This window comes from Mya arenaria, chromosome 3 (assembly GCF_026914265.1).
Source record: "Mya arenaria isolate MELC-2E11 chromosome 3, ASM2691426v1".
NCBI classification, from domain to species: Eukaryota; Metazoa; Mollusca; class Bivalvia; order Myida; family Myidae; genus Mya; species Mya arenaria.
In genome coordinates this window covers 9,205,196-9,232,538 of record NC_069124.1, presented here as the reverse complement: position 1 = coordinate 9,232,538, position 27,343 = coordinate 9,205,196, and the positions used below count along the sequence as shown (strand labels likewise).

The following is a 27,343-nucleotide window of genomic DNA, read 5'->3' as shown; positions in this document are numbered from 1 at the left end:
GTCGCCATCAACATGGGCATGAATGGCGAGGAGGATGATTTTCCGGATATCGCGGTGGTAATGCCAATTGACGACTCGGTGGAGATTCAGGGTTAGTGCACGGGCTTATTGTATAACATGAATAACAAAGCAAACCTATGTTTTCTTATTTTTTTATTCTAAGTCTGTTGCTACATATTTACTAGTATTATATTTTTTCTAGATCGAATGTTTCTCTGTCAGAAGTTTGATGCCCCCAAGGATGGGCGATCTTACATAGCAACTGTCAACATAACCCTTAACAACGGAAACTCACAGAAGCTATTTGGAATGTCCCAAACCGTTGTAGTGGTCGCCCCATCCCCGTCCATCACACTAATACAGACGGACAAACCTATCTACAAGCCGGGCGAAACAGTCAGAGTCCGTGTCGTTACCATGGACACTGAACTTGTGCCCAACCGATTTTTCGTGAGTTTTTCTATGTTCGCTGTAGTAAATTGATATTCAGTATCACATGCATTTTCGCCCCTCCACTTGATGCATTTTCTCAACACGGTGTGAAAAGGCGACAGATGCGTTTTAAAAATGCGACTATCGGACGACCAGCAGGCGCAGTTTTGTATTTTCGCCCATCTTTATGTATGTTTATATGTAAAATCTATGTGCGATTTGCTTTTACGTATTTTCCTTAATTTTGTCGCGAAATTGCAAAAGCATGAAATGTCAGGAATCGGCCACCATACTTAAGTAAGGCTGCCTGTGTGATTATTGACAAGCTGATTGTAAAATAAAGATTAACGACTACTTTGACGAACACATGGGTGAATATAAAAATCATATCTAAAATATTTTCCCGATTTCAGTACCCGAAAATCACCATTAAAACACCCAACGGTTATCGGGTAATGCAATGGAACGATATCCAGACAGAGTCAGGTACATTTAAGTGTTTGGACAACATTTTTCTACTTTTTATTAAAAGGTATTCATTTCAATAAATTATATAACTGAGATATATTGGGATCCTTCATACAGTTTGTAAAATGTGTTTATTATTTGTCAGTTAGCCGTAACCTCGTAGTCTTTTTTTTTATAAATGATTGCGTTCCATTACCAAGTTGATTTTATTTTTGATGTTCAGAACTGATGCTTGTTCCAAAACTGGGAGAAAATTTCTAAACATTTTCATTTTCTAAAAATATATTTGTTCTAAGCTATAGATGTCTTATGCCTAAATGCTGGGTATTGGGTAACACAACTTTCATTTATCTACCAGGGCCAGAGAGAACTGTTTGTTAGACTGGGTGTTTGGTATCATGACCATCAATCAGCTACGTACTATGGAGCCTGAAAGATATGCGTGTAATGCGTGGGGTTATGTAGCATGACCTTCCCTTACACGCATATTATTGAGTCTGAGAGATTTGTTTGTAACGCCTGGGGATTTGATAACATGATACCTTCACTCATCTACATACTATTGAGTCTGAAAAATATGTTTGTAATGCCTGGGCGTTGGGTACCATGACCTTCATTCATCTACATAATATTGAACCTGAGAGGTATGCTTGTAATGCTGAGGGTTGGGTACCATGACCTTCACTTTCTTACATACTTGTGTTTGATTTAAGGCTTGGTGACTCTAGAGATGCCACTGAGCACAGACCCCGTTCTAGGGAATTGGAATATCAAGGTCGAAGCCATTGCGCAACGGACGTTCAAGGTCGACGAATGTGGTTGGTCATTTTCTCTTTGGGCAAAATACATTATGGACCAGTTTACAGTGTGTGTATACCACGTGATAAATTGCGTCATTAATGCTACGTCGGAAGGCAATATTCTGCTTGGAATGTAGACTTTAAACAAAGATAACTTCACGATTTATTCACCATTTTAAAATAAACATAGTGCAGTCTACGCCGCTTACGGAGCCTCGCTTTCGGTCTTTAACCATAGTTTGATAATGAAATTAGTTTCTTACATCACTTCGCGAACCTTTTCACAATACGGTCGTCTGACGGAGCACTGTCAAAGTCTTATTTTGGAAACAGGTTTGTCGAAGTGTAATCACCTTATCAAACTTCGGTAATGAAACAAAGGCATGGCTCTTTAACTGGCATAGACCGCCCTTTGTTTTATTTAAAATGGGGTAGTAAAAGAAAAGTTATCTTTGATTTAAGTCTTTTTTTAAGCTAAATGTTCCCTTTCGACGTAGTATGTATGACGTAATTTATCACATGGTTTACACACACTGGTTTAGTGCAGTGATATATTTCCGTTGCTACTTGCTCTAACGTCATTTGCATGTACGATTGATTTGGTATGTTTACAACGTTTTGAACTCGCCTTTTTAACATTTACATATGTGGGTAAAACATAGGTGGGCGTTTCATAAAGCATCTTTGTGAAACAGTTCTCTTATAGTGAAATAGTCGTACGTCTTAAAAAGTAGATGATCTAAAAAGAATACTCTGCTTTTAAATAAATGTTACATTTGCTTATGTATTTATGATATAGACCATTTGTTTGTTTTCTTTTGGTGTAACCCATCGTTAAAACTATATTCACCCCCTCCCCCATTTCGAGCCCCAATTCTTACTCAAATTACTTGTATTTCAGTTTTACCAAAGTTTGAGGTGACTGTTACCCCACCCTCCTACTTGTTACCGACCAGCAAAATGGTTTCCGGAACAGGATGCGCCAAGTAGGTTTCTTATTTGTACTGAATTGTGTAATGCAGCCTTTTTAATAAGTCGGCATCCTTCTAGGATGGCGCAGAATATATTTGGTATTGTCCAAAATGTAGCTTTAACTTAGGCCCAATTTCATAAATTGCAGATGGTTGTTTTTGATATTTTCCAGTACAGTGTGTTTAAAAATTAGAATACTGTTTAACCTCGTCGAGGGTATTTAATAGTTATGTGATAACACTTGCCAACCAATGAACGTGAACTTGGATATATATATATATATGCTGGCCAGATATTAAGTAATGGTTCAAGGTTATAAGTAGGCATTATATTTTTCGTTTACTGACCTAGCCTCTGTAAAAATTAATATAACTCACAATTACTTTAACATTATTTCTAGATACACATATGGGAAGAACGTACAGGGCACATTGCGTCTGGAGGCGTGCTTCAGGTCATGGACTTCGACTATGCCTCATAGTAGAGGTACTACCCTGCGCAGTCATCATTGCCGAGGTAGGTCCGAGACAAGACAAACAATATGTACCATCAGTTTTGTCTTAGTTTACAGCATGCCTTCATCATGTTTAGGTCTATAAACGGATGAAAACCTGTAAATAGTTTGTTTCAATGTGTAACTAAAATACTTACTGAATAAAAACATTCGACAAACATGACACGAATGCACTTTAAACACGACTAATGATCTGATAATGGACATAACTATGTTGACATGTGAGCATGAGAGCTTATATTATTACCCTTCTGCTGTCATCATTGCTCTTCTTGTCATTTCTGCTTCCGCGTCGTAACTTTCATCTTAAGACTGATTATCTATATTATATTAATTTTCACACGTAGATTGACGGCTGTTATGAAATCCACATTAATGCGGATGAGCTTCGATTTGGAGAACCACGTTTTTTCATCTATGGCAAACTGAGGGTTCAGGCTAAAGTAACAGAGCATGACACAGGTAATGGCTCAATAACAAGTAAACTCCGTAGCGTTAAGCGGTCATTTCCCTTAATACCGTTCTATAACCTCCTATCCTATAGAAGACAACACAAATCAATGGTATTATTTTGGAAGTCTCACTGAAGCGATTTGGGAAACCGATTAACACATACAGCATAAACTTGCAACATGAGTAAAGTATGTCTTATTAACATCATGCCTGACAAAAATGGAGCTTACAGTAGTGGTCGACTGACCGAGGAAAAACTGAGATAAAACCATCCTTCTGGGGAAAACTCAGAAACCTCTGCCGGTTTTTCATCCAGATTTACAGGATTTGTCTCGTACCACTAGATGTCGGGCCTCATCACCCATAAGCTCCTTAACAATTAGGTATAAACTGCATATAATTTATATGATTCATGTCATGTACTATATCAAAATATACAATTTTCAATTACAACGCTATGTATACAAGTGAGAACAAAAAGATCATTCATATGATGAAATTGCATATTAACCGAAAACTTTCACCTTAAACATTTGCCTGTACAATTTTACTATCAATTGTATCGATGTGAGCGTATCGGCTTCCCAGCGATGAATGCTTTTAAATTCATATACGCACGAAATACTCGTGCCTATAAACCACTCGTGCACATAAAACGCCACCTGGTGGTTATTCCATTACATGGGAAAATAATTCTCTTCTAATTCGTTTCACTCAAACGCAGAAAATATTTTTTTTTCTTTTAAATAAATCTTCATATAAATGTTACTGTCTTTGACTGTCATATCTAACAATATGGTTAAAAAGCGTTTACCAATTATGACTTCCCCATAACAAGCTTATCTTAGTTCTGTAATGTTATGAATATATAGAATCTTTATTTACAGGTAAAGTGTTTTGATTCTTTATAAGTAGGTGATATGTTTTAACCTTAACCGACGCTTTATTAACAGATGATATGCTTTGCCGTTTACCGACTCTTTATACGGACTTTTATTTTTTATAGTTTGTTTAACAAACCACCATGATTGAATATGTTCGAAGGAGGTGGAGGAAATAAAATAAAATTTCCAAATATTGTTTTATTTTTTGGTTGGAAATGAAACATTAGTTAATAAGTTACTTATTAAAAAAAATATAATTTAAACGAACAGAGTTGAATCTTACCACCAGTGCTATATTAAACAATAGTTTTATTCGGATGACTGAACAATTACTGCCTGAATGGTATTTACATCAGTAAAAGTTAACAGCAGTTCTATATTGATCACTATTAAGTTTTATCTAAATTATCACATGATTATTAATACTGACTAGGTACTGTTCACAATCACTGGTGATATGTTTTTTGACGTGTACCGACATTTTATGAACAGGTTATTTGTTTAATTGTTAAACGACTCATTACTAATAGGTGTTATGATTTGACCACCTGTGTTAGCTAAATATACGACATTGGACATTTAAGGAATGAATTGCGGGGTTGATGTCATTATCGGGGTATGAACGCAATTGGGTTGGTCAATGTGTGTGGAGTCCGAAGGACTCCACGCGTACTTTGACCAACCTAATTGCGTTCATATCCCCGATAATGACATCAACCCCGCAATTCATTCCTTATATTTACACCAATAGTTCATTATTTCATTCAAGAATTGTTAAAAAAACACTTCATTTCATTTAAGAAAACCTTTCAGTAACCCGTTCTTACCCATTCGGTAAATAGAACGACCCGACTATAACCGGAAACATTTTTTTTCAAATGACGTCACAATAACGCGGGAAATGATCAACCACTTGAAATCACTTTAAAACGTAAAATTGAAACACTTCTGGTACCAATATATCTAAAATATGATAAACTAACACTTTTAAAAATGTTGATCTATATTTTACGGGACCTGCAGACACAATTCAACCAATAACAAGATCAATAGCTTTCATGTATATTGTTATGCAATGAACTACGATCCGAACATATCCGAAGATGTTGCGTTTATCGATTGATGAACGCAATTGCCGAAAGGCAGTTCATTTAAGGAATGGAAGTTGAGGTGTAAATATTCAAAAATGAAAGTTGTGCTGGCACGACATTGGACATTGAAACAATAAAAAATGTTGGCACGACATTGGACATTGGACAATTAAAATGAATGTAGTGCTGGTAAGACACTCGACATTGAACATGCAAACAGGCTGACACGACTTTCATTTTGAAAGCTCAATGTCCAATGTCGTGCAAGCACGACTTTCATTTTTGAATGTCCAATATCCAATGTTGTGCCAGCACGGCAATCTTTTTTGAATGTCCAATATCCAATGTCCAATGTCCAGCCAGCACGACTTTCATTTTTTTCATTTTGTCCAATGTCCGATGTCGTATCTTTTGCTAACTTCACACGGCTGTTTTGGCCTTTACCGACTTCAACAGGAGATAGTGTTTAGGTGTAAATCGACTCTTTATTAAAAGTTGAAGTTTGTTAAAGGTGTTTATATTTACCGGTTAAGAGTTTGTTTCATCTGTGTCTTAGTTTTATAGGCATTGTAGTTTCTTTTATACTAGCTTTCTATTTTCATTGATAAGCGATTTGTCATCAGGTATTCCTGACGTTCATTTGTTAATTTTTCGTTACTTCAGGTGTGGAACTGTATGGTGAGAGTAACGAACCTTCTTTGTCCGTACATGTTCTCACTCTGGCTATTGAGGACGACTCAGATGGGTTCTTCAAGCCTGGCTTCCCCTACAGGGGCAGGGTAAACTAGATTATTGAGTCTTGAACATACTCCGGTCTTACTTAATAACCAGGCCCATATTTCTCGAAACTTCTTAAGTCTCTTATAACAGGACTAAGCTAATCTCACTATTTTTGTTGTTTCTATAAAAACGTATTATTTACTTCTTAAAGAGTTTTTACAAATTATGTAGGAATATTCTAAATGATAATGACACTTAAGCATTTCTCATTTATCAAAATTAATTTTTAGTATGTATTCAGGCCAATTGAAATTAGGGACTTAAGCCTGTTAAGCTTAAGAAGTTTCGAGAAATTGGGGCCAGGTGTTTACAAAGTGAAACATGGTCATAAGAATGACGAACGTCGTTGTGCGGGCGGAAGGGCGACCGATTTTCGGGCGGGTGGGGGTCTCTACGCAAACTTACATGGTACGGAATACCATATTTAGGGCTTAAATATGGTGACCAAACTTCATATAAAGGAAGAATTTATTGTGATCTTTAATGGGATTGCGTTTGGGGTCCCTATGGTCACTACTACTAACAATAAAAAACCCCGACTGGAACTGAATAGCGTAGGTTAGGGTTGACGCATTATGACCAAACTTGGTATATATGAAGAGTTTATGGACACCTGTCATGGGCTTGTGTTTAAGATCATGGTCAAGGTCACTGTTACTTATAAATAAAAAAAAACAAAATGGTTTGTTTAAACATGATATATTTTACAACGATTGTGTAGACAGCTGTGATAACTTATACTAAGTCCCTTTCGTTGGTACGATGTTACTCGAGAGAGTTGTCCTGTGGTGTGGGGGAAATCGGAGTACCCGCAGAAAACACACTTGTCCGATTTGGGGACCCCTAATGAAACTCACATTCGCCTGAGCTGAGAATCGAATCCGGGTGGCCTTGGATAGAAGCGCGTGCGCTAAAATTGCGCTTACCAGACAACTTAAAAGAAAACAAAACGGTTGGTACTGAATGGCTTCAGTTAAGGTTGACATATTGTGACCAATCTTGGTATATAGAAAAGATTTATAAAGAACTTTCATGGGTTGGCGTTTTGGGCTCATAAGGTCAAGGTCACTGTTACTAAAACAGAAAATTGGAAGGAACTGAATACATTAAGTAAGGCTTAACATATTGCGACCAAACACTATGTATAGGAATAAATTAAGGAGATAATTTATGGCCCCAAGGGACAAGGTCAATGCCACTGTTACTAAAATTCTAAAAACGGTTGAAATTAAATACTTTTAGTAAGGGTTGACATATTGTTATGGAGTTTATATATACTTTTGACGGTTTCCCAAGACTGAAGGTCACTGTTAAAGATAAGAAAAAAGAAGAAACTGAACCTCACAACGAATGCTGAAATTCTTAAGTCAATCATTGAAAACCTGGTGTCGTCGCATTGCAGCGACCCGTTAGCAACTGCATGCTATAGGGACGTCATTTAAATCAGCGTTGGCACTGAAATGGCGCCCTGCATATGCAAACAGTAGGCGTGACATTATACGCATGAACAGTTATAGCAATTAATATAATGTAGGGGAAAACACTAACATCTATAAACGTAAGTTAATGCATTTGTTAAAGGTTGTAGTAACTAACCCTGATGGTACTCCTGCCACTGGCGAGCTGATTGAGGTCACTCTTCAGAACCTGGGCTGGAAAGGGGACTACTACTGGCGAGCCAACTTAACCTCGGATGTCAACGGAATTGTCCATTTTGCGAGCTGAGCTGAGCGCTTCAACGGGAGATTACCATAAAAAGGTGCGGATTCATACAAAGCCTTTTTCGGCTGTCGTTTCGTCTACATATCTTAAAGTTTTTTTTATATCAGTCAAACATATTGTAGTACTATTTATTTTATGCAATTCATCTAGATGTTGTCTCGGCGTGGACTTTTGTTGATTTTTTACTCGCTTAGCGTGTTTGCGGTGTCCCTTCATATAGATAAGTACATTTAATGGACTAAATATAACGTCGATGTCAATTATTCCTAGGCGAAAGCGGTAGTGTATGAGAACGACTTGCGATACGCGAATGGCTCGTATTTCTCCCGGACATGGACGCCTACCAAATCCAAGATGCTTTCTCAATGGTACTCACCCTCCAACAGTTTTATATTCATTCCGGAAGTGACGGAAACGCCTTGCGATGGCACTTCAGATATTGACGTATATTATACCGCGATGGAGGGAGAAGATTACCGCTTTACAGTGACAGTATGGATATTAAGATTAAATGTTGCGTTGTAAAATTCTTTCACGTTAACACGTCGTTCTCGTGTTATGGCAAAGGCCACTAGAACAGACAGATCAGATTTTCATATTATATCACTTTGCAATCTGATTAACTCATGCCTTATAATTTACGACGGAAATAATGTGTATACCGTCAAAATTGCAGTGTATATAGCGTCGTCTGAGGACATTCATTTGTATACAGACATAAAAAAAAACAAATGTACATTTATTATGAAAGAAAATGTGCTGTATTACACTTCGTCTGACGCCTGACATGAAATGATCAATTTTTATCAAAATCTATAGGAATTGTCAATTTGAAAAATTTATATTTTTTCGAAGAACAGTAATTTTCTAGCCATATTTTTCAACATTGCCGTTGAGTGTTAGCAGTTCTTCTAGCCATATGCTTCCCTTAGGTTCTCTCCAACAAAATGTTGCTCCGCACAGAGGAAATCACACAGACGTTTGATGGGACCTCCGCCATCATCGCGGGCCTCAAACCTTTAGAGATCCTCAAGAGGTACACGAATGGTAAGGAACATGCATGTGGCTGGGCTGTGTGTGGGTGGGTTGTGTTTGGGTGGTTTGTGTGTGGATTGGTTTAGTGTGGATGGGTTGTGATTGGGTGGGTTGTGTGCGGATGGATTGTGTGCGGATGGGAAGTGTTCGTATGGGTTGTGGGTGTGTTGGTTGTGTGTGGATGGGCTGTGTGTGGGTGGGTTGTGTGTAGTTGGGTTGTGTTTGGGTGGGTTGTATGTCGATGGGTTTAGTGTGGTTGGGTTGTGTGTGGATGGGTTGTGTGTGGTTGGGTTGTGTGTGGATGGGTTGTGTGTGGTTGGGTTGTGTGTGGATGGGTTGTGTGTGGTTGGGTTGTGTGTGGATGGGTTGTGTGTAGTTGGGTTGTGTTTGGGTGGGTTGTATGTAGTTGGGTTTAGTGTGGTTGGGTTGTGTGTGGATGGGTTTAGTGTGGATGGGTTGTGATGGGGTGGGTTGAGTGTGGGTTGGTTGTGTGTGAATGGGTTAAGTGTGGAAGGGTTGTGATTGGGTGGGTTGTGTGCGGATGGATTGTGTGCGGATGGGTTGTGTGTGGGTTTGTTGTGTGCGTATGGGTAGTGTGTGGGTTGGTTGTGTGCGGATGGGTTGTGTGTGGGTGGGTTGTGTGCGGATGGGTTGTGTGTGGGTGGGTTGTGTGCGGATGGGTTGTGTGTGGGTGGGTTGTGAGCGGATGGGTTGTGTGTGGGTTGGTTGTGTGCGGATGAGTTGTAAGCGGATGGGTTGTGTGTGGGTTGGTTGTGTGCGGATGAGTTGTAAGCGGATGGGTTGTGTGTGGGTTGGTTGTGTGCGGATGGGTTGTGTGTGGGTGGGTTGTGTGGGGACGGGTGGTGTTCGTATGGGTTGTGGGTGTGTTGGTTGTGTGTAGGTGGGTTGTGTGTGGATTGGTTGTGTGGGTTGTGTGATGGTGGGTTGTGTGTATGGGTTGGATGCGGATGGGTTGTGTGTGGTTTTCAATTATGTTTGAGAAACATGTGAGCCTTGTGAGCGCTATCCCAGTTCATCGACGATTAATTACGCCGTAGTACGTATTGGGTTTTGTTTCACGACGCCTCATTCTTGTTATAAACGCGTAGATGCATCAATATTTAAAAATAGCAGACAGGTTATGTTGTCGTTAAATCCAAATCTATCTATCAAACATAAATTCAAAACGAGATACACACATTTGTTTAAGCACAACCTGATTATTCCATTATGGCTCCTCTACCGGATATAGACCATTATGGACCGGAAGATACATTAGATGATGACGGGGCCGAAAACATTCCCATAGAAAGCATAACCTTGGTTCATGAAGTTCCGGAAGTCGAGGAAACCATTGTTCCGTAAGTTGCTCAAACTCTCGAAGAATCAGAGCAACCGATGCCTGGTACATGCAGATAGTACGATATTTAAAATAAATAATGTTATATCAGAAGTATACCACAGTAATTATGTTTGGATTTTTTCAATAAAACAAAGAAAAACACTTTAATGCGCCAATTGATTATTATTACAGAAAAGAAAGCTATAGGACATTTCAAACTGCGACTTCCGGTTTCGGATGAAATGACGTCGGAAGCAACTGTGCTTTTGTACTGCATGAGGTCGGATTCTGAGGTCGTTGCCGCCACGACCTCTTTCAAGGTCGAGAAATGCTTCAAGAATAAGGTAGATTTCTAGTCCTTTAGTGAATGGATTTTATTTTATATATCTTATGCCAAAACAGTCTTGACGTACATTCACCCCACCAAAAAGTAAAAAAATGGGGAAGGAAGGTAGGCTTAATTATATTTGTTCTATTTTTTAGTGTTTTTTTTTGGAAAACCGGGATTCTGTACTAACTCCACCAATATAGGGTATATCACTTTTGTGGAAAAAATTAATTATAAAATGGTCAAATTTTAACATCGAAAAATAATTCCACACTACAGCTAAAAAAGAGTATAGGATGCGGAAGAAAAAACAAGGGTCGGTCGGGTTAGTGGTAAAGCCTAAGGTATGGATGTGCTTGAACGGTACGCCCCCAACACTAGGGGAGTAAACATGGGTAAATAAAATGATAGAATGTTACTGAAACTGTTGGCAATGCTGCGGTTTAAAGGGTTGATTTACAAAATATGCGGCCAATTGAGTAAACCTTAATATCTGACTGGCGAAAACATAAAATTATTGCCTTTGTTGCATTCTATATTTATTATAAATGACTATCTAGTGATGTCCTCTGGATGCTTTATACGTGAGAAAGAGGACTGATAACTTGTTTATAAACTCCCCTGTATGTTCGTATAAAACATAACAAAAATGCTTGACAGAATCTAATGTTTTGGAAGCCGCCTTAGAGATCACAAGAGTCAAACACACACAAACTCTTTACCCATGCCACATCAGGTGCAGATGGGTTTCAACAAAGCAGAAGCGCGTCCTGGAGATGAGGTGGAGTACCTCCTGCAGGCGGCCCCGGGATCCCTGTGTTCCGTGGGAATGGTGGACAAGAGTGTCACGTTGTTGGCTGGCGACAACCATCTCAGTCCTGACGAGGTATATAGAACAAATACATATATTTATATAAGATAAGAACATACCGGTTTCATTTTTGAACTTTAAAGAAAATAGTTGCTTTTGGAATGTTTAAAAGGTTTGAAAGATGAAAAAATATCTGATATATTTATTTTACAACTTACGGGTTTTGAACATGTTTTCGACGCTATTTTAGAAGGAGTGAGAATAGGAAAAAGCACTGACTGCATCATCAGTGCCTTCAATATACAACTATTGGTTCGTCCTTAATATACTTTGAACATCGTCCATTGAAATAAGGACATACCTTTATTAAATTTTAGTTCCATTGATGTTTTTGTTTTTCTCTGCAGGTATTGAAAAGAGTGAACAAGGCCAAGCGCGTCAGCACGTACACTTTTTACAATGATGAAAATAGAGCATACTGTGATAAATACTTCCAGAATCAGGCACCATCAACATCCCGCCCAGGTACGCAGGAACAGTACAATGTAAAGTACATTTTCTGTAGCAAAGCGGTGACGATTACTGCTTTGAAATGAAAATCACTATCACCAGTGTAGTTATATTCTGGATGATAAAGTCCCTCAAGAGAACCTACCAGCCCCACTGATTCCTTTTTTTAACCAGGTTTTCAACGAAAACCGGGTTATTAGAATGAGGTTGTCGTTTTCGGACGGACGGGCGGGCGTCAAACATTAGTTTCTGCCCAATAACATACGTTAGCATTGATAGATATTGATGAAACTTAGTGTGTAGGTAGCTTATGTGAAGAGCAAGCTTGGTATTGCTTTTAATTGGGGAGGGGCTAAGGTCAAGGTCACTATTACTAAAAATAGAAAAATGGTTGCCGCCCAATAACTTAAGTTAGGATTGACAGATATTGATGAAACTTGTTGTGTAGGTAGCATGTGAAGAGCTAGCTTGGGATTGCTTTTGAGTGGGGAGGGGCTACGGTCAATGTCACTGTTACTTGAAATAGAAAAATGTTTTTGCCAAATAACTTTTGATAGCATTGATAGATATTGATTAAACTTGGTGTGTGGGTAGCTTATGTAAAGAGCTAGCTTGGGATTGCTTTTGAGGGGGTTGGGGCTAAGGTCAAGGTCATTGTTACTAAAAATTTAAAAATGGTGTCCGCCAAATAACTTTAGTTAGCATTGATAGATATTGATAAAACTTGGTGTGTAGGTAGCTTATGTACAGAGCTACCTTGGAATTGCTTTTGAGGGGGGTGGAGCTATGGTCAAGGTCACTGTTATTAAAAATAGAAAAATGGTTTCTGCCCAATAACTTTAGTTAGGATTGATAGATATTGACGAAACTTTTTGTGTAGGTACTAGTAGCTTATGTGAAGAGCAAGCTTGGAATTTCTTTTGAGGGGGGTGGGGTCAAGGTCACTATTGTTACTAAAATAGAAAAATGGTTTCTGCCCAATAACTTTAGTTAGCATTGATAGATATTGATGAAAATTAGAGCGAAGGTAGCTTATGTGAAGAGCTAGCTTGGGAGGTGGGGTTAAGGTCACTGTTCCTAAAAATAGAAAAATGTTTTGAATATAGCTTATATGAAGCTGCAGATTGAACTTGCTCATACAACAAATTAATTGGCTATAATTTCTGATTGCCCATAACAAAAACCTGGTTTCGTCGCATTGCGGCGCTTCTAGTTTTGTTCTGATTTAGTTCCTGATTCATTGTACTCTTTTCAGCGATTCCGTTCACGAGTGAATGAAACGAAAACAAAATGGTATAAAAGCAATTGAATGACTTTTTGGACGCGCTGCTAATCATGTTATTTTTGTGGCATTAACAAAATGACCTATTTTCAGATGAAAGCCAGTTTACCCCATTGCCCATTGGAAAAGACGCATCTGAGTAATGCACATTATTTACAGTTGTTATATTTTGAATTCAGTCCAAAATATCAATCAGAAAACAACACGTCATGATTATCTCAGAGATTAAATATTTGTTATGCTGGACCACACTTTGCTTACCTCGGGCCCGATTCAAAGTTGTCAAGACAGTCATTCTGTAAGAGAGCAGCTTTAAGTCAGTATACAGAGGACATTCAGTTTTTATGTTTTGAAAATGAAAAGGACATTTCAAATTATTGAAAAATATCCTAGATTGTTTCCATATGTTATTGGAAAACTGTTTTCGTGATCATCAAAGTTTCAGCAACTTTCCCACAGAAGTGGGTTATTTTGCGATTTGCGAATGCCCGCTGGCTTGTAAAAGCAATTCGCCAATCCTAAAAGGATTCATAGGTGTAGTTGTCCTTTTGTTTTACTTAAGTACTCAGGCTGATATCGACGTAATAGTTCAGTAAAGCTACTATGAAACATTATTTCTTGTTGTACTTTTAATTCACGGATCCTTGCTTCAGTGGTAACACACTTGACAGTCCATCCAGGGTTCAATATCCCGCACCACTAAAATACTAATCGTCTTCCCCCCCCGGGGGGGGGGGGGGGGGTAGGGGTGCACGATAAAGAACCAGGGGAAGCTCTAACCAGTGTTACATTCAATTGTGCGCACTTTGCTCCAGAAGCCTTACATGATTAACAATCTTACCGGGGCGCTCACAGAGTATAAATAAGCTTACACGCCGCAGCCAATGTACACTTTTTGTATTTTCCATCCAACACAGGGTGCCAGTGTGTGGGTTTCTACCAACGGTGTGTTGAAGTCGAGGCCATGCAAATGGTACCGTACGCACAGATGGCGTAAGAAAAATATTTCAAAAGCATTGTTAACCAATAACCGTTATCTTTAACTGGTGTATGCATTTAATTAGAGATCAGGTCAAAGTTTTCGAACAAACTACGATGATTAACTATAGAGTGGCCGTTCCCTAGTTTCTATTTGCTGGTAACTTCCTACTTAGTTCTTGCTTACAACTTTATAAATATACCATTTTGAAATACGCGGGACTGGTAGAGATCACTTAAGTTTCCTATAGACGACTGTTCTAATGTCCGTGTCATTGCATTTAATACTCTCATTTCCTAGACTGGATAGCAGGTGAGCATTTATTTTCAGTTACTGAATTATATAACAGGACAATATAATGCTTGAAATTTACTTACCGTTAGTTTTATTCTTTTGTCCTCGGATTATGCTGTAACATGTGTTAGAAACACATTTATTTGCTTGACTCATGCGTTATTTATTATAAAACAATTGTGATCGCTTATATGTACAACTATTCAACTAATCAGCTGTATTATCACGATGTTGTTTGTATGTAGGCATTGGTATTTTTCTAGATAACGGCAATATGTAAATTGTTTCGCACAGGGAAAAGCAACCTTGCCTTTAATATGCCACTGCTATATATCGTAGTGACATACAATTATGTTAATTGAGAAAACTCTGTTTACAATTGAAATTGATATGGTGCACGACGTCAGAGAGAGTCATATAATAATAGTTCGTATACATTACTACGTGAAGGACATTGATGAATGCTGGTCATGATTAAAGAATTTTGATTAAAAAATGGAAAGCCATATGTATTATCGTAAATCATTAAATACGACATAAGCCGGTTAGACTGTTGTCTAACATGTCATTGTTTGTGTACTACTGCACCGAACATCAATCACTTTTCATCCCAAACGTCACATTTCAATCGAGTAGGACTTCAAAGGATGAATGTTTTCACCTATCAAATAATACTCATATATAAACAAAACATTACTGCGTGTCCTTTTTGGTCTTTAAGGGAATTTCATGCGGAGCGGTTTTCCAAGTTTGGTCCCCGTTTCGGGCCCAGACAGTATTGCTGAAGATATCGATACAGAAAATCTGCCAACAGGAAGTGATGATATCGACAATTCTAGGTCAGGGGAGGTAGAGCGAATCCGAAGCGTCTTCCCGGAAACTTGGTTATGGGACTTGATTCAGATTGGGTTGGTTCAAGGAAATGCGAGAACAAGAAATGACGAGCATTTTTTTCGAATGTTTTAAATGTGCCTAAATCATATAATAATACAAATGTAGGTTCTAAACGAGGGTTTGAACACAACGACATTGGCTTTCATGTGAAGAGAATTGCTCGTCATTTTCTTCTTCTGTCCTACTTTTCTTTCTAAATGGCACCATTCTAGAAATAATGGTGCACTCTCCATAGAACTATTTTAAGAACGAGTTGACAATTGACATATTTTGAACCACTGCGAGCATATCACATATCTTTACGTAAATTAACTTTTACTACGCACAAAATAGTTACAGCGAAAAAAGCACATTTTAACTTTATTTTATTTAACTGGGGTGGGAGAAAAAAAATCCACCATGGCTGCTCGGTTCATCCCGACCCTCGCGCAGGATGTTCTGCATGAACTTGGTAAACCTCGTTTCCTCAAAACACTCTTCGGTTCGGGATCTTACACGAACGGCCATGGAAGATACTTATAATCATTGACGACTCTCCTAATTATCGGATTAAAAGTCTAGTCAACAGTGACCAATCTAGTACTACTCAAAATGAGAGAATTAGGAGTGTGTTTCTCGAAACATGGCTGTGGGAATTATTCTCTGTTGAGTTAGTTTACTAAAGTATTACTGTTATTTACTACCAAAACTCAAGAAGGTTTCCACTCGTTTAGTGCCATTAATTTGCCGTAAGTTAAATTCATGTTTGCAGTTTTAAATAAAGATAATTGTAAATATTTAGAATATGTGTCCTAGATATGAGTATCTGGAATATATAGAGCTTTTGTGAATAATCGTTTATTGAATGCGTTTATTTCCTTATTTTTGTTTATCAGAGATACTGGTACGATGGTCAAGCAAACGGTAATGCCTGATACAATCACCGAGTGGCAGGGTAACGCTTTATGCAGTCATCCGTCTTCCGGTTTGGGCGTATCTCCGCTGACGTCAATAACAGGATTTCAACCGTTCTTCGCTTCTATGACGCTTCCGTATTCGGCGGTCCGCGGAGAAACACTTCCGGTGACCGTCACCGTGTTTAACTACCTCGAGGAGTGTGTTGCGGTACGTTTCATTTGTTTACAATATGAAGGTATTTCGTGAAATAATGTCATCGCCAGCACCCAGGCACAAAAATGATAACGATAGCAATAAACAACGTCCTGACAATTCACAAATGACAATATAACATCGGGTTTTTATGCGTTTAAAAGACATTCTAAGATCCATCCTGTGCTTGTTTTTCGTACAACAATTACGTTGCCATTTCTGGCAAATAGCCTCATAATTTCAAGACAGTTCAAATGGTCTCTGTCCATGGCCTACCGCACGAATCTCGTACCTATAAACTGTAAATGACATCTGACATGTCTTTAATGGTTTCCTTGTATCCTGATATTGTTCTCGCTTAATGACGTTTAAGGTAGCTTCTGATTCATCATTACACTCCGTACTGGGAAATGATGGTTTCTCAACAAATTGAAATCGATCCTTAATCATACACGGTTGTTTTTTTTATCATGCACGGTCTTTAATCATACTAGGCATTTAATCCTACACGGCCTTTAATCAGACACGATCTTTATTCATACACGGTCTTTAATCATACACAGCCTTTAATCATAAACGGCCTTAAATCATAAACGGCCTTTAACCATACACGGTCTTTAATCATACAAGGCCTTTAATCATAAACGGCCTTAAATCATAAACGGCCTTAAATCATAAACGGCCTTAAATCATAAACGGCCTTAAATCACAAACGGCCTTTAACTATACACGGTCTTTATTCATACACGGTCTTTATTCATACACGGTCTTTAGTCATAAACCGCCTTTAATCATAAACGGCCTTTAACCATACTTGGTCTTCATTCATAAACGGGTTTAAATCATACACGGTCTGAAATCATACACGGCCTTTAATCATACACGGCCTTTTTACCACTGTAGTGCGTGGTCGAGCATGGTCACATGCGGCTATTTTGGTGAAGCGGCATGGTTTTCTGGTACGATTTTTTACGTTTTTGAAGCATGTACTGAAAAATGTGGCTGGAAATACTTGCCAACTACACTGTTTTTATTTTGTCACCACTGTTTCATGAAACGAAAGTCACTCGACAATAACATTTTACAGATAGTATATCGCTCATGTTAACACTAAAACCGTATGGATGTGGCATTATAGCGTACATGCCGTACGATCCGAAAAAAACCCTGTCTCGTGACGCATATTTACACACGGTCGCCTATTGTCATAAGTTGTTGCTTGTTTTCGTCACCAAAAAGCAATTTTCATGTCATTGTGACATTCTATTGTAAAACATATGATATGTTGCGATAGTGGTTGACATGATAAAAACTGATTTGTAAGGCTGGTAAATATTTTCGATACAACATGTGCATAAAATGAAAGCTTAACGATGTTTCTACTCGTATTCCTTTGATGTAAGGCAATAGTAACGAAGGATGCACGTACAAAAGCTCGCGATATACAATCATAATGTTGTATTGAAGCCTTCATTTCTCGGCATACTAGGTCGGAAAAAGTCGCCGTGCATCGTAAATTGTCGTCATTATTCCTAAGATGAGAACGGTCAATGTTGAACGACAATAAGCGACAATAAGCGACAACGTTCAAGGAAGGTTTAAGTAACGTCTTGAGCAAATTTTGCCCACATTCTATATCTCTACTAACATCGTATTCTAGATGGAGGTATCGCTAAGGGAGGCGGACGGTTTCGAGTTTACCGGAGTGAGCGGCAGTTCCCGGCATTTCTGTCTATGCGGGGGTGATAGCGAGTCGACCAAGTTCTACATGATTCCAACCATCATCGGCGAGATTGACCTCACGGCCATGGTATGTCTCGGACCTTGTAACTTTTTATGAAGAACGTTTTGTTTGGCATTACATTTGAATAATTTATGTTCAGTGTTAAAGCTGTAGTCTCATATTTATGTACGAGGTTCATCCGTAAGGTTCCTGGACTGCCATCAATTATATTGATAAACAGATGATATTGAAGTAAAAGTCTACAAATCAGCAGAATTTAATGATATTAATATATTTCAATAAAAAATATTCATATTATTGACATGTACATACATACACGTTACATAGGCAACTGATGTTATGCGTTACGGAACACTTTCAATAATTTACAAAGTTTTGTTACATTCATCGCCTTAAACCCGCTTTTTTTTTAAAACAACAGCATTGTCCTTAAAATTCACATGACGTCCATGATAAACTTTCATGACGTTTATTGCCAAATTTCAACGTATATACGTATATATTGATAGTGTTGTGTAGCACACACGTAGCATTGTATTTTGAACGCTTAAGCGTTACGGATTGCGCAGTTAATTCGTACGGATCAACGCGCGATTATTGAGAACTGCGTTAATGCTAGCTACACTCCTACATGGACGCTTGCATTTTTAAAAAAGACAAAAAAATCATCCAAGGTGTCCAGATCACTCGTTTTCGTACTCATCATAGATGCTGATTTTTGATACGTTTTAAACAACATGCCCACACAGGCGGTATCGGTTGCTGATCAGATGTTGTGTACCAACGTGAACCTGAACACAGACCACGTCGGTGTGTCTGACGGCGTCCAGAAGCAGCTCCTTATTGAGGTATGTGCATGCGCAGACTCAGCCGCAGGACTGACCTGAATTAGTAGACTTAACACACATGAAACGTTGGATGAGTGGTACCTAAACGAAACTATTTACATTTTGTGAAATTTGGGGCAATAATGTATCTAGCAAGTGTGCATAAACTTCTGATAAATTATATTATAAGTGTCAATTAAGTTTAATTTAAGTGTACATTAGGTGTTAATGAAAAACAGCTGCAAAGGTGTTCACTGCGACTAGTGTCTTAGCAACAAGCATTTCAAAATAACAGGCTAGTTTTTTGTTTTAGTTTTTCACAAAATAATATCTCATGCATCAGCCTGAAGACAAACGCTAACGGGATCTTGTTGAATAGCTCGAACACCAAAAGCAAACATTTAATATCAACCAAAAGCTATAACAATATAAGACAAGAAACACAGTTTACAGTACAATCAGCTTCAATTTTCCAGTTCATGTTTTGGTAACCGCACTCAAATTGCGAGCCTTCAACATGCGAAACATACATGTTATATTGCAGGCAGGGGGTCAACCAAAAGAGGAAACTAGCAGCGCTTACTTGTGTGCTAAAGGCATGTGCTATTTATTTTTTATTATCACACTAAATTCCTTTATTTTGTGGTTCTGTACCAAAAGTGTAAAAAACATACACATTGGTAAGTTCAATCTTCTATTTGAAATATTTCAAATATACGATGTCAGTGTACGGTGTTTTAGAGTGACACTCTTATTCAGAATCAATACAGACCCATGTATAAAAAACAACAATTCTGACTGATAAACTTTAACTACTTACTAAATAATGCATTTATGCAAACAATGAATTACTGATAACAAGATTGTAACCGTGTGTTTAATAGCAGAAAGCGCAAAACTATTAAATGATTGATAAAAGCAAAAAGATTTACTGTGGTCTAATATAGTCTTATAAGGTAAAATAATGTGTTTTATGCGCGTTTCTTTCAAATTAAACTCGGTATTCTTCATATGAACCATTGTTTTTGACATTTATTCATCCTTTTTGGAATATTTAACCAATATTATTAAATGTGGTAAATCTGATCCGGGAGTTAGAGTGCATCTTAAGCAAAAATTGATATCAACTGTTCCTTTGATTTATTACTTAACAAAATATTGTCTTATCTAAACATCAGATGGCGCGGGTGACGTAGAACTGTTCGAACATAAGTTTCCAGAACTATTGGTTCCCGATTCCACAAGGGCTACTGTCGCCATTGTAGGTTTGTACACACGGAACCAATACTTGTATGCCTTCATTGGTGTTACCGCTCCGTTGCTTAAAGCAATATTCGGCGAAATGATCTTCTCTTTATGACCAAATAACTACAGCATTGGGATGCTTCCGTTGCGTGTATGACGAATCAAATATGCGAAACGCTGCGTGGTATTGTTGATAGAAAACAAACAACACATTGTACGTTGAATAGTGAAAGTGCTTATTATGAAAAAAGGCATCTAGCAAATCTCGAGTTTTCAATCTTTCTAAATGAGCATGAGATCAGGCAATCACAAATCAGTCACATGTAATCAAGGTGTTATTTGGTCATAGAAATGTGAGTTCAAATCACAATTCCGATAGGAAGATACTTACTTCTTTTTATTCGTTCAGGCGACATCATGGGGCCAACCCTTTCCAACCTGCAGAACATTTTGAAAATGCCATACGGATGTGGTGAGCCGAACCTGGCAAGATGGGTGCCAAACATTTTCGTGCTTCAGTATCTCAATGCCACTGGACGCTCATCTCACGAAATCACGGACAAAGCCTATAGGTATATGCGGATAGGTTAGGATTTTGGACATCGTTTAACACTGACTTAAAATTTGTTAAAGAGAAGCACTTCCTTACGTTAACATTTTCTACAAAAATGTAACTTAACTTATTTTTTTTACGGATTTTCATTGATTAGTTAATAAATGCCTGAGATTAATATTCCTTGAACCATAGAAAAATAAGAAAGCGTTACTTTAAAATATGTTTGGAAGAATAGAGGAAAAATAACATGCAAATCATTAAAGTTTGAATAGGAAAAATACCATGTTATTTTTTTAAAGTAGACAAAATTATCACACGCCGTTCATTTCATTATGCAAAATAACATCCAATTCATTTATGTAGACATTATAATATGACATTCATTAAAGTGGGCAAAATAACATGACATTCATTGAAGGAGAAAAAATGGCATGACATTCATGCTAAGAAGGCAAGGTAACATTCCATTCTTTAAAGATTTCTTACAACTTCTTCACAACTGTCCAGTTTTGAAACGTTCTCTCATTGCATTATACTCTCTTCCAATGTAAGTTTAAATATTGCAGCCACAATATGTTTTAGTGACAACTTTTTTCCTTTTATTGTTCCACGAGATGTTCTTGTGACAACTTCTGCCCTATATTTTGATAGTTCAACTTAATATTAAAGACAAATGTTCATTGCACTAATAATAATAATTTAATAATGTTCATCCTGACTAATCACTACTGCTCCATACAGCTTTTCGCGTGTTGCTGACCTACCCATGCGTTCATGCATTCTCGGCCTGATGTAACGGTTGCTATCCTATATTTTGTCGTGTTTTCTTCGGCATTTTTATTGAATGGTACGGATGCTCCATACAGCTTTTGGCTAGTTGCTGACCTTTCCATGCTTTCCTCAATTTCTGTCAGATATACCGGTTGTTTTCCTATGTTTTGTCGTGTACGGCATGTTCCGCCAATATGCTCGTATTTGTCCAATATCTTGCCGTGTATACTGTACGGCATTTTCCGTCTAATATACTGGTTGTTGTTCTATATATTGAATTTACTCCACGCCATTTTTATTGAAAGACACGGATGTTCCTTAAAATCCTTAAGCTTAAACTTCCCAATTTGATATTCTACTATTGCATAAGTCTGCAATGTTTTATTTGATTAGTGACTGTCTCTACAAACATTTCCTTTGACTACTCAGGTTCTGTAATTTCCCTGCTCAATCCAACCACTGCATTTTGAATCGACGTTATGATTCGTAAATGTACACTAAGGTTACCAGCGGCAACTGAAGTACCGCCACAACGACAACGGGTATAGTATATGGGAAGAGAACCAGTATGGGAACGAAACCGGAAGTTTATGGCTCACCGCCTTTGTGGTCAAGTCAATGGCATTCTTTGCAAAATTCTTAACGATTGACGAAGATGATGTCAATAATAGTGGTTTGTGGATCCTATCCCACCAACAGGAGGATGGATGTTTTCCAAAGGTAACACATTTAAAGTTAATTGTATTGTTAAAACATGTACACGTTTTGGAAATAAAATCTATTTTAATTACGTGAAACAATCTGAAAACTTCATCAGTTTAATTCGCGTTCGATTGTTCGATTCTAAGAAGCTACTAAGTATTTAAAATGATATGCGCGTTTTAAAGGTTGGAAGAACGTTCAGCTCTTACCTGAAAGGTGGTCTGGATGAGGACGAGGTAACAGACCTGACCGCCTTTATATTAGTGGCCCTGCTAGAGGGAGGCTTCAGCAGGAACAACCAGGTATGCCATAAGGGACAGTAAATTGATGGACATTCCAAGGGGTTTAAGCTGTTTACTGAGTGTTACTTTAGTGTATATTATAAAACTTATCAATATGCTTAATTAAACTATTATTTCCAAGTGTTGATATAAAGAGTGACACATACTACATTAATAAATGCTGATAGTCATGTTCAGTTTTATGAATCCTTCTTCAAAGATTCTTACTCCCAAAAACGATTTACCAGAATTAATAAAATTAATTGTTTTAAAAAAGGATGAATAAATGTCGAAAGCAATGGTTCTTATGAAGGATACCGAGTTTAATTTGAAGGAAATCAGCATAAAACACTGTATTTCTTCACTATAAGACGATAGTAGATCACAGTAAATCATGAAGCACTCACCAATCTTTTAATAATTTTACATGTTCAGCTATTAAACACACGCTTACAATCTTGATGTCAGTAATTAATTATTTTCATAAATGCATTATTTAGTAAGGAGTTAAAGGTTTTTCACTCAAAAATTAAGTTTGTTATACATGTATATGTAATAATTTTGAATAAGAGTGTCACTTTAAAATGAATGTTTATCAGGAATCGTAAAATAATATAATATTTCAAACTGTACGTAAATTGCCTTCAAAGAAGTAAAGATGTTAAACATATCGAATGATTATGAACAAATTCTCAGTCAAACTGATACCTTCCGATGGACGATGCTCATGTACACATTTTCATTTGCATACCCCAAGAGTGCCATTGACAAAGGTTTCTCGTGCATTGGTGCCGTGGATCTGCAGGCAGTGGATACGTACACCCTGTCCGTCATTGCGTACGCACACAGCCTATACAACCCCCGAGCGACGATCGCAACACCGCCGTTCTCGCAGAGTTGGACAAACGCAAACTGACACGTGAGTATAATAACATAGATCATATTTATTAAGGTTCGATTTTACTAAATCTGAATGTGTACAGTATACTCGAATTTTAGCTAAAACCGAGCAAATGGTTTAGAGGTGGACTATTATACAACCAGACCAATTGGATTCAAGTTTAGACAGACCTTAAATTTAGTGAAGATGTTGCAGGAAAATCTACGAATGAATATGTCGACGTCATGTTATTGTTAATAAATACTATTTGGTTTCTTTGAATCGAAACTAGAGTTGGAATGTTGTTTTTAATTGTTTGTGAATATTTTGTATATTTTCTGGAAAAAAAAGAGTTTCTTAAAGCATTTTAAATCGAACTATTTTTAAAATCGAACTATAAATAGAAAATTAAAATGTACTATTTTATACACTATATAAGGTCTTATACAGCAAAACATACTTTTTCGCTCTGTAGCATACGTATTTAAAGCAAACACACACATACGTACACAGATACGATTACAAGCTTATCAGTATAGCACGGTCAAAAGTATTTATATCTCTAGGATCCGGCCAGACTCACTGGGAACGGACACCGGAGGCAGATATTGAGAATGAAGATGATGCCGCGTGATGGCATTATACCGCGCCGTCCGCCGAAGTAGAGATGACTGCCTACGTTCTTCTGGCATTACTGGAGACTAAAGCCAGCGTGGACAAGGTGGCACCTATCGTGCAGTGGATTTCTAGACAGAGAAATGATTACGGAGGTTTCTCCTCTGCAAAGATAACGCTTATAGTTGTGATTTATAATACAAAGACTGAGTAGATGACCATTGTATACATCAAATATTGAATATACTTTCACATTCTTTAAATGTATTGTGCCGTACGAATGTTTTATCAAATTCACCATACGTAACTACGACGATCCAACAACTGTAAACTGTTGGCTATTTTCTTCAGGACACAGTGGTGGCGTTGCAAGCGTTGGCTAAATTCGGCGCCGTATCCTTCTCGGGAGAACAGGATTTGCAAGTTGATGTAAGACAAGATCGCCAGGCATATAATTTCAGAGTGACAGCCGACAATAATCTCGTGTCCCAGTCCATCGACCTTCTTAATACAAAACCTGTCGAAATATCAATGTCTGGTTCGGGCTGCGTTCTCGCCCAGTCGAACTTAAAATATAATGTATATCGAATGAAGGACACAAGTCCGGCGTTTAGCGTTGACACACTTGTCTACAAATCAAGGACGCAAAAGAACAACTGTGCAATGCGGACGTTGGAAGTATGTGCAAGGTATGCAATATAAATTGCTGGTTTGACGATATTATTTTATTATTCAAAAAAGTTTAACGTTCTTTTGTCTAAATCATAGAAAGAAAACAACAACAAGAAAGCCACATATGTGTTTTATGATTCCCATCAAATGGGAGCATTTGGTAACTATTGTCATGTTTACTTTGCTTCAGTTACTTGAAGAGTGGCGTTTCAAATCTGGCTATTGCGGAGATCAAAATGTCTACTGGTTGGGTTCCCGTTACAAGCACCCTAGATCAGGTCATATAGAATATTAGTATTTATGTTAAAGAAGATAAAAAATGTCCAGTGTAAAGACTACTTTTGGTAAGTATGGCCATTCGGACGCTTAAATTGTATTTACTGTAAATGCAGAATACTCGATTTAATTAGATAATTCATTGACCGTAATGGTAATTGAACACTTCCAACGTCCCAAAGTACTGGCTTCTGGAATATTTCCTTACAATAAGCACTTATGTTAATTCAATGCTGACAAAGGATCAGATAATTAATACGTAATTGTAGTAAGACTCAGTTCTTGTTGAAATATCAGCAAAGTTAAGAGTATGAATGCGTTAACATAATTAACCACCCTTTTCACAGCTCGTTGGGATAGGCCGAGTCCAGAACTACGAGCTTGATGCAAACTTTGTCGAGCTCTACTTTGACGAGGTAAGGGCTTGGTGTTGAACTGGCATTCATTTTATTTTTTGCTATGTTATGTTTCTGCCTACTCGATATTCATTTTTAAATTTGTTTCAGACTTTCACTTCAACTAGTTCTGTTTCTTCTCTTTGTTATCATACATGAATAGTCAGTACAATAATTTCTCAATGACATTTATGGCAGGTTATATGGGTGTAATATAGTATTAAAACAATGCCTGGCCAAAGTCTTATTCATTTCCTTTTAATGTTATCAATATTCTGGAAATTATTCTTATGCTCAAACATTTTCAGAGTATGGAAATGCATAGTATAGGTCTGAGATAAAGTGATACTCTTATTCAAAATCAAAACATAAAATGTATAACATAAATGTTTAGTGGTAACCCCTCAAATAGTTACTTAAAAGTTCATTTATGCTTAATATTTATTACTGGTAACAAGATTGTATCCGTTAATTTAATAGCTTAAATTTAAAATGCACAAATATATAATGATTGGTGTGTCCTAAAACATTAACTGTGATCAACTGTCGTCTCATAAGGTAGAAATACTCTGTTTTCTGCACCTTTCTTTCAAATTAAACACGATACCCTTCATGAAAACCATTGTTTCAATATGTATTTATCCTTTTCCGTTTAATGTATCAATTGTGATACATCTTACTCTGAAGTAAGAATGCATGTTTATTATCAAAGCTGTCCCTAGCACCGGAATATGTAATGCAGAATTTGGAATACATGGAATAAAGAAAAATGTCCGAACGTTCATAAAGTATTGTAACCGATCCTATTTTTAATGTTTACAGAATTTAATCCACATGAATAATGAGCACACACTATGATCATAAGTTAAATACGATACACTTTCAGAAATGTTCCCTGAAATGGTTGCAATGTTTCCCCACTTGATAGTTTTATCAACTCCAAGATTTCAGAAATTGTCTAGAACATGTGAAACTTTAAACAAAACTCGTTAAATTAATTAATGAAAAATAATAAAAAAATAATAGAAAACAACAACAAGAAACTTACTTTTCGAAATCCCAAGATCAATGAGGTTATCCCTCGATTAAAAAGTATTTAAAAAAATATCTACACATTGAATAAATGAAATATTACCAATCTTGACACTATCTGCCAAAATATCATAAGGGAAAAACTCAGTTTATTTTATGAATCTATGTCACCATATAGGTCTAGATGAACATTGAATATTTGGTATTGCATTAAAAATACCCGAAACCTTTTCTGTTAACTAGTTTACAAGTACAAAGTGTGGACTTCGAGGTTGAGCAGGAAATTCGGATGAACCCTCTCCCCGCCCGTGTTCAGGTCTACGACTACTACGAAACAAGTAAGCCTTCCGCTATGGGGTAAGCATCAGTATTGATGGGTTTGCAACAGACTTACTTGACTAAAATATTATCATAGACCTGTCTGAAATAATTTGAAAAACCACACTATGACAAACCACATAGTTTAAGGAACCATGGTACCAATGACTGTTACAAAAATGAACATCTCAATTACGTTTTGTCACCTACAGGATACAGCGTAACAGTGGATTACAGTATCGCAACGACTTGTGGAACGAAGCAAGAAATCCCAATGGATAATAAGGGCATAGATTGCTCCGTAATGCAGTGTCGCGTGACGGAGGAATCCAGCAGGGTAAAGGGGTGA

The 27,343-nt window shown here is 37.4% G+C and overlaps 1 protein-coding gene across 1 annotated transcript; it reads left to right on the top strand.

Annotated features, from left to right (window-relative positions):
* Nucleotides 1-220: 220 nt before the first annotated feature.
* On the top strand, nt 221-27,343 carry LOC128228907 (alpha-2-macroglobulin-like). Its single transcript, XM_052940451.1, is given in 29 exon segments — nt 221-450; nt 846-918; nt 1,614-1,718; nt 2,602-2,686; nt 3,073-3,188; nt 6,278-6,393; nt 7,976-8,112; nt 8,114-8,153; nt 8,387-8,608; nt 9,049-9,163; nt 10,686-10,837; nt 11,558-11,707; nt 12,040-12,157; nt 15,419-15,605; nt 16,467-16,695; nt 18,341-18,490; nt 19,174-19,272; nt 19,796-19,847; nt 20,430-20,516; nt 20,906-21,082; nt 22,326-22,543; nt 22,711-22,827; nt 23,564-23,719; nt 24,327-24,485; nt 24,653-24,990; nt 25,164-25,251; nt 25,597-25,676; nt 26,935-27,014; nt 27,207-27,343. Coding segments are annotated over 29 exon segments (3,924 nt in total). The 5' UTR covers nt 221-309.